Source organism: Mastigoproctus giganteus, chromosome 5 (genome assembly GCF_048544385.1).
Source record: "Mastigoproctus giganteus isolate SK-2022 chromosome 5, ASM4854438v1, whole genome shotgun sequence".
In the NCBI taxonomy this organism is placed as follows: domain Eukaryota; kingdom Metazoa; phylum Arthropoda; class Arachnida; order Uropygi; family Thelyphonidae; genus Mastigoproctus; species Mastigoproctus giganteus.
Window position 1 is genome coordinate 217543952 of NC_143579.1, and position 9086 is coordinate 217553037.

At 37.7% G+C, this 9086-nt stretch overlaps 1 protein-coding gene across 1 annotated transcript in view; it reads left to right on the top strand.

Annotated features, from left to right (window-relative positions):
- LOC150086110 (apolipophorins-like) overlaps positions 1-3801 on the top strand; it is a 103630-nt gene extending 99829 nt beyond the window's left edge. The window contains exon 35 of the mRNA XM_090374376.1: positions 3694-3801. Within this exon, the coding sequence (XP_090230502.1) occupies positions 3694-3726 (33 nt within the window). The 3' untranslated portion in view covers positions 3727-3801. The remainder of the gene's footprint in view (positions 1-3693) is intronic.
- The last annotated feature ends 5285 nt before the right edge of the window (positions 3802-9086 follow it).

A 9086-nucleotide genomic window follows, 5' to 3' on the forward strand; every position in this document is an offset into this window, starting at 1 on the left:
TCGGCACCCCATGTTCTTGTAACATTTTAGCAAGTTTGTCACCAGTTTCTCATAATTCTCTTCTTTTCTCTTTCCGAGGAATCCGTGTATCATAGCCTTGAAAGATCTCCATGCAGCCAGTTCAGCATCATTCAGGTTTCTTTGAAATTCTTCATCTTTTAGGAGCTTTCTTATTTGAGGCCCTATGAAACTTCCTTCCTTCAGCTTTGCATGAGATAAATTTGGAAACGTTTTCAGTAAATATGCCAATCCTCTGCTTTCTTTATCCAGTGCCTTAGTGAAATTCTTAATCAGTCCAAGCTTGATGTGTAATGAGGGAAGAAAAACTTTTGTGGATCAACCAATGGAACATACTTTACATTGCTTTTGCCGGGAATATATTCATCTCTCTTATCCGCGTTGTACGACGTAGTGTTTGGCTGTTGCACGACTATCCCACAAACACAAGAAACAACAGTATTTAATGAAATCACCTTGCCCAACAAGCAGTCCAATCACTTTGAGATCACCACGAATATTCCAACCATAGTTATTTTAGCGTATAGCAGCAAGAACTGGGACATACTATCGTAAGTTTCTTTCAGGCCAACAGCATGAAAAAAGGAATTGATGGTAAAGTATTTCCATTATGAAGCAATACTGTTTTCAAACTTAGTTTTGACGCATCAATAAACAAACGCCATTCAGAGGCAAAAGGTAATGCTCTCAGGTTGCCATATAACCACAGCCTTAAGTTCATTGTACAAGTAATACAACAGATATGTGGAGCCCAATTTTTTTCTTGGTCACCGATCTTGCAGCCGAAGTACAATGAATATGCAACTTTTGTGGCATTATATATTTTCTCCCTCTGAGTTTTTTGGGTTAAGTGTCCACAAACATAGCAGAAGTTGTCTGGGTGATTGACGCAAGTTCTGTGCTTCGTCTTCTCCATTTTAACAATGCGTTAACCTAAAACAGTAAAAGCAATTGGTAAATTTGAAGAGAAGGTGAATTCTTGTAGCGTAGTTTATCATACACTATATATTGAACAGTTGAGTGGTGTACTAAAATTAATAAAAATACTGACCTTGTCTGGAAAAGTGCATCAAAATCAAAATATTGCAAGGACAGTAATGATGTGCTCGCTTAACTTTTAGCCCAATAAACAAAACCAATCAAAAGTTAATAAGTTTAAAAATTGTATTTCAAACAGTAATGATATCTTTGTACAGAATCCAGTTATCTATCTACATCTTAAACCTGAGACGTGATGGGAAATTTTTATGATTGATTTTAAATTCTATACATAAAACTTGACCAGAAACAACCATTGATTTGCTGGAGGTAAAAATCATGTTGGGTAGAGTAATTGAACAGCATTGAATATTTGGGCCTCCAGATATTATTCAAAATCGCTTTTTAAAGTCACTCTTGTTTGGGAAAGAAGTTCTGGATTAAGAACTTTAAGGATACAAATGCAGACTTTCGTTTTCTTAGGCTGAACCCTATCTTCTACAGCCTTTTCTCCCAGACAGATATATAATGACAGAAGGAAGTAACTAATTTGCGAAAATGCTAAACGTTTAACTGCTTGAAAGGACTAGGACTTGCTATATGAAATGCTTCCGTGCCACTCTACAGTTATTTGAAATGGACCCAAGTACAGAGACTGTTTCACTTGAATATATTATCGATTATTACCTCGTAGTCGAAATCGGATAATACGTCTTATTTAAAAATCGTTGTATACTACACGAATTGGCGGTCATAATTATACAAAGTTGGACAATTAAGTTCCCCTTCTGGGGACGGCCTCCGTAGCCGAGTGGTCAAAAGCGGGAGTGCAGTAGCACACGCTCTTTCAGTAGACCGGGGTTCAAGCCACTGAGTGCAAAATACGGTCGATCTGCCAACCACGCACAGGACCAGAGTGGCAGATTATGGTCCATTTTCCTCAGCATGAATTGTTGAGGAGGCTTCCATCCTGCAGTGGGTTGATAATGGCTGCAGTTTACCTTTTTTTTTTTTTCTGGGTCCACGCATGTCAAAATACGTAGGACCATGATGCAACTAAACTTGGCAGCTGACCTACGTGAACGCTTCCCCCTCTACAAGTTCACTTGCGTATCGTAAGTGGTTCGCACGCAGTCGTGTTAGAGTTGTTGTTAAATATATTTACATTGTGTTAAGTAACCGAACAAAGAGCGAACATTAAATTTTGTTTTAAAACTGGAAATAATTACGACGAATGGATTCGGGAAATTTTTTTGGATACTCCACAAAATTACCCAAAGGAGTGATTACGCCACATATTTTACGTGCAAATGTTCTTCGGGAAGCTCATAAATAATGTCCCTTGTTCCTATGGCAAACGCAGCGGTTACAATCGCAGTTCGTCTAAACCTTGTGGGAAAAAGGGGTGTTTGAATCCCTTCCAAAAAAGAGAAATTTTTATGGGCTTTCGAAACAGTCTTGTATAGAATTCAAAAAGTACTGAAGGTGAAAGTTTGGTGGGACAAACTGGTGGAAAATCCTGTTATCTCCAGCTCTCATCAAGTTAGGGTTAATGAAACAATTTGTAGAGACTTTAGAGAAAGATGGTAGGTAATTTATTTAAGTATCTTTGTAATTAATTTACAAATTTATAAAATGAAAAATTCAAAGAAGCCGTTTTCAACGAAAACAACAAATAATAAAGTTCACTTCAGGAATGCAATTTGAAGTAAGAATGGCCACAGTTGAATAAGCATGGATTTGTTTCGAAAATATTCACAGACTCTTGGGGAACAATATGCCAATTATGAAAATAGGTTCCATAAGTTTCTAAATTTAGGATGTTAAAGCACTCTCACATGGACTTTCCCTCTCCCTTGTTTTCGGGAAAATCTTGGTTTCTTCAGCAAGGAACAGAGTGAGCAAGCCAACCAATATATAAAAGAAATGGTAATAAGATATCAGAGAAGGTGGATTGTAAACATGTTGGCAAATTATTGCTGGTTTTTAAAAAAGGAGGTGGTTGGTGTAATGCATAAAAGGAAAGCCACAAAAATTCATTTAGGACTAAAAACCTAGACTTCATTCCAAGAATTCTAGTGCACAAATATCCTCTTCTTTTGTGTTAATTTCTATTTTATTCACTTTTATCCATTTTATTATAAAAAATTGCACAAATTGTTATATGGATAAATTAAATAAAAATAACAACCCATAGGGGAGAAACTTTTCTCTTTCCGAATATTTGGAAAATCCTTATGTGACACAAAAAATTGGTCTAAAGTTTTAAAATAAGTGCAGTAAGGTGTCAAATATTTCAACATATATGAATAATAGACTGAAACCTCATTCTACAAATTTCATTTGAGCGACTGTGTTTAATAAAAGTTATAATTAGTTTATATACTTAAAGTATCATGTATTCTAGAGATACTATAAAATACATAAATTCATTTTAAAATTGAATTCGGAAGGTGTTCTGCACTGCATTTTTCGGAACGCACAGTATTCTTTGAACTTTGAGAAAGCAAAATACCTTTAAGTTTCTCAAGCAATGAAATATTTAAGTTTGCGAATAAAAGTGATGACTATTCAAAAAGATAGTTTGAGTTTTATATCCGTTTTATGTCAGTTATAAAGGTGATAAAATAATTTTCTTATTCATCTGTTTTTTATTGATATCTATTGTAGCTAATGCTTTCTCTTTTTTAATTTCAGCTTTACACCAGTGAAGACCCCGAATATTTCTGAAAATTCCACTTTATCATGTAATACGTGTATTATATGTACTGCGTGTTCATATAGCTACGTGCCATTTTTGTTGTAGAACTGTACCTTAGTGTAAGCGAACTACATTTGGATTTTCAACCATAAGCCAGTGCAGGGATTATTTATTGAGGCTATGGAATAAATTAAAGTTTGTCATAAAAAATAATAATAGTGCCTCTTCTTTATTTATTACACATTTTCTACCATGTGAATCAACCTCTCATTCTTTCTTTCTTGCTCTTTCTCCTGTTGAACCCTTGCGACTGACACAGTAGCTAAGATCGCTATGCTTTCACACCATGTGAAAAAGGCCTAAATTCGATTATCTTTGTCCCAAAAGAATCGAATTTAGGCCTTTTCACAATCGAGTTTTTTTTTTTTTTTTTTTTTTTTTCAAAACACGTGGCCTAGAGAACAGGATGGATGTTTCATGGCTTATATGCCCTTGTGGGTAGCACAGTTTTTATAATCACCGTCCTCCCCACACCGGGTGGAAAAGATCTGAGTTCAAATCCCATCAATGATGCGAGGGATTTTATGGGTCTCTTTCACAACGTGGCTGAGTTAGTCGGTCTCAGGCAAGGATAGCATGGTACCATGCTATCTATACCTGAGACTGCGATTAACTCATCCAAGGAGTGAAAAAAGCCCATAAAAAAGTTCCTCGCGTCATTGACCGAATGACGCGAGGAACTTTGATCGAACCCGGGCCTTTACCACCCAGTGTGGGAAGGACGATGGCGATGCCACTAAGCTACAACGTAGATAAACCATAAAATACAAGTATTCAAAGTATTTTATTATTTTCTGCGGGCTCCAGGGTTTCCCCCTATCCGCCGCTGAAGCGTAACTGTACATTATTTACAATTTGTGGTTTTACAAAACATCTTGATCCAGCATCTTCACAGGAATGATTACAAACATACTCTACATACCATAAAAACCATAAAATAAAAACATACCATAAAATACAGGCAATATACGGACACTGTACTAGTAATCAAATTCGTCATGACCTTAGGTGTCTCGGCACTCATTTTAAAGCCAGTAATAAACCGCCTATAACAATTCAATCTAATTGAATCCAATGTAATCTTCCTCTTCCCTTTAGCGACAACCAAGATTGATTTGGCTGTTGCTAAGGTGGGGAGAGGGTTGGGAGAAAGATACCTGTTTAGCTTCCCTGAGAAAAAGAGTTCTGAAGGCGTGACTAAGCCAGCAAGATACGTGATATACAGACCTGGTAATACGAGGTACAAAATGCGCATAATATTCAGGTTAACACCTTTGTCTTAGAAAGACAATATTAAGAAATTCAAGTATTCTACTTCCATTTACTGTGTTTACCGAGAAATAATAGTCGCTCTACAGGTCACTAAATTTGGTTCACGATGCGGTCGTCCATGTGAACTTCCCACCTTAACTTTGGATTTCTTTCTCTTTCCATTTACCAAATGAGCTAAATTTAGTTGCTATGGCACCGAAAGCTCCTCGTCTTGCAAACGAACTATAACTAGTTCACTTTCTAAAATTGCCACCACCACCTCTCGTGAAAGTCCTTTTCGATTATAAATTGCAGGTGTTCAATGGTCATTATAAGTTGTTCATTAATGCGGGATAAATAATCCAAATTTCAGGAGAAAAGTCATGTTACTCCAATGCAAGGCCAATAATCCGGTAACGATACCAAAAAATAATGGTCATTTCTCTTTTTTCGACTGGAAGTATCTTTCAACTTCAGCTGACGATGGGAATACAGTCTAGGCTTGATTCCCATTGGGTAATTTTCTCTTCAGAAAGAAAGAAAGAAAATACTAGGATGTTTTGTATATTTATCAATGATATTGTTGTTTTGTATATTTATCAATGATATTGATGAAGGTATATCAGGCTTGGTATCGAAGTTTGCAGATGATACAAATGCGGCAAAGGAAGTAAGCAAACCCTTAGCCATAATTATGAGAGCATCTTTGGACTCAGGGGAGATCCCCACGGACTGGAGATGTGAAAATGTGTCCCCAACTCACAAAGGGGGATCGAAGGGTGACACGAGTAATTACAGACCAGTTCGTTTAACTTCTGTTCCGGGTAAAATAATGGAGTCACTGGTTAAAGATGCATTGCAGGATCATCTAGAGAGGACTACAGCAATAATTCAGGCACAACATGGGTTTGTTAAAGGAAAGTCTTGTCTGACAAATTTGATTGGCTATTATGATGTGGTTACAAAGGAATTGGATGCCAAAAATAATTTTGATATATACTTGGATTTCAGGAAAGCTTTTGACACTGTTGCGCATGGAAGACTACTGTACAAATTGGAGCAGAATGGTATTAAGGGTAAGTTGCTACAATGGATAAAAGGATGGTTGAGTGGGAGAAGACAGAAGGCGGTAATCAATGGGTGCTGCTCTTCGTGGACTGATGTTATTAGTGGAGTCCCACAAGGTTCGGTGTTGGGTCCACTGTTGTTTTGTATATTTATCAATGATATTGATGAAGGTATATCAGGCTTAGTATCGAAGTTTGCAGATGATACAAAGGTTGGCAGGGTTGTTAATGACAGTAATGGCAGTGTGTTACTGCAACAGGATCTAGAAAATTTGGGCAGATGGGCTGAGAAGTGGCAACTGAAGTTTAACATTGAAAAATGCAAAGTACTGCATATGGGTAGAAGTAACCCCAGAGAAACGTACCAACTGGGTGGTACTACACTTAGGGTGGTAGAAGATGAAAAAGACCTTGGAGTGTTTGTGCAGTCAGATATGAAGTTTTCTGAGCAATGCAGACAGGCTGCCGGGGAAGGTCATGGTGTGTTGTCAATGATATACAGAAATTTTGTTAGCAGGGAAAAGGAGGTGATTGTCCCTCTGTATAAGGCAATGGTCAGGCCATGCCTTGAGTACTGCGTGCAGATCTGGAGGCCTCATTTTAGGAAGGATGTAGATTTGCTTGAGCGTGTACAGAGAAGGGCAACAAGATTGGTGAGGGGAATGAAGGAATCCTCTTACCAGGAGAGGCTTAAGTTCTGCAAATTGCAGCAGCTGGAGACTAGGCACCTGCGAGGTGATCTGATTGAGGTGTATAAGGCCTTGAATGGGTTGAGCACGCTGAATTCTGATGGGATTCTTCCACTTGTTCAGATTATGAACCTAAGGAGACATAAATTGAAATTGGGGAAGGACAGATGCGGAAATTTGACTTTAGCCAGCGGGTGGTTAATTGCTGGAACAAACTTCCATCTGTCGTTGTGGAATAGGTTAAATTGTGTTGGTAGGTTAAATAAATTTAAGGAGGAACTGGACAAATATTTAGAGGGAACTGTTTTGTAATTTTTTTTTTTTTTTTTTGGCTGATGCTGCATAAGCTCATACGCTTGCTTTCTTGCATCACATGCCACTACTACTACTACTATCTGTACAAAAAAAACATAAACTAAGTAAACAGTTAACAGAGCTTTTGGAAATGAAACTGCATGCTTGTAGTCACAAGCTACGAGGTCTAACAATAAAGTTCCGACATATTATTAAAAAAAAAAAGTTCCAATATAAATTCCAATAAAGTTTCAGAGTTCCAATTCATATAAAATTTGTCAATTTTGCTTTCTAACTGCCTTCAAAATCATCTCCCTGTGAGTATAAAGACGCCTGCTAACGTTGTGTCCATGCTTAAATCTTGAAATTCATTTTCTTAAAGATCGTTTAGCTTCTTGATCATAACTAACTAGATCTCAGTTATTAATGCAAAACAAGATTCCTTCACTGAAGTCTTCAAAGTTTTCATTCTTAGAAATATCAAGAAATCAAGTTGGATGAATTAGGAGAACAGTCAATTACAGTGATTTTTTTTTTCTGCTAAAATGTGCTCGAGCACTGTCATAATTAAAAATTCGGGTTACTTTCTGCCAGTTTTAGTCGCACAAACAAAAAGCACATTTTCTCAAACGTGCAACACTTTTACTTAAATTACTTGGTTCATTGCCCTCGTGGACAGCACAGCTGGTATAATCATCGTCCTCCCCACATTGGGTGAAAAAGACTTGGGTTCGAACCCCGTCAATGACGCGAGGAATTTTCATGAGTCTTTTTTCACAACATGGCTGAGTTCGTCGGTCTCGAGTGAGGGTAGTGTGGTTTTTTCTCCCGGAAACTCGGATTTTCGGTCCAGAAAACAGTGAATCGACTACAGAACAAACGCAATTTACAGATGTATTATATACGACCCTATAACAACAATTTGATTCATTTTTTTTAACGGGAGAACAAATATGGGAAAAAAATTAACATAGTTCTGACTCTGGACTTTTCCATTTTTCGATCTTGGAGACGGGTTTCTATTACCAAAATTAGTTTCTCTTCTGAGTCGTGTTGGACCCACAGCGATCATCTGTTATGATTATTTTCTTCCACAGATGATTTTCTTCAACAAGAAATCCTGAGCAACCTTACCTTGCTTAGGATTTCTTGGTACCATATGGGGGACATTCTTTACTCATCTTCAGATTTTCGGCCTAAGGATCAACATAACAGACTGCTTGTTCAAATTCAAGGATGCCGCTATCATTATGACTGTCAAACGGTCACAGTGAACCAACCTGAGTGAGTCTAGAGGTTCGTAGATGGGAAATTTAATGTGATCGAAGACGCGCAGTTAGAAATGAACCATTCGGCACCCTCGAAAACACAGATATCACCTTTCTATAAAGCTCCATAAACCTACTCAATTTTTAAAAAAACGTTTGCGGAACACAGTACCGTACCCAGGTATTATCATAAGGTGGGCATGATGACCAGGTTTTTGAATATTTTTTTTTTATGATAGACCCAGGAACACTTATACGCATTGTTAACTGGGGGATATGCCCCTCTGCCCACCCCTGAATACGGCCCTGGCGGAACATTACTTCAGTTTCAGTAGAAACTGGATGATGAAGTTCTATTGCACTAATTCTTTCTTCTTGTTCGCAACATTATTGAAACACACTCCGTTCGTTATTCTTGCAGTACAATTACGAGACACGAAGAAGCGACATTACTACTACTACTTAGCCACATGGCGCAAGGAAGTCTGAGGCTTATGCTGCACCAGCCAAAAAAAAATTCCCGAGTTACCATAAGAGAGAGATAAGTAGAAGGGAATCAGCAAGAAAGAGAAGCATAATGATATCCAGCTCAGGACCCTGGGTGTGCCAAGCCCATACTCACCAGATGTGAGCCCCTGAGGTGGTTTTTTAAACCACTTTCACACTATAATGAGAGAGAGATTAGCAAAAATGTCCGACAAACACTCGAGTAGAGCTGCCACTTGATGACAAAAAAAAAAAAAAAAAAAAAAATCAGTCC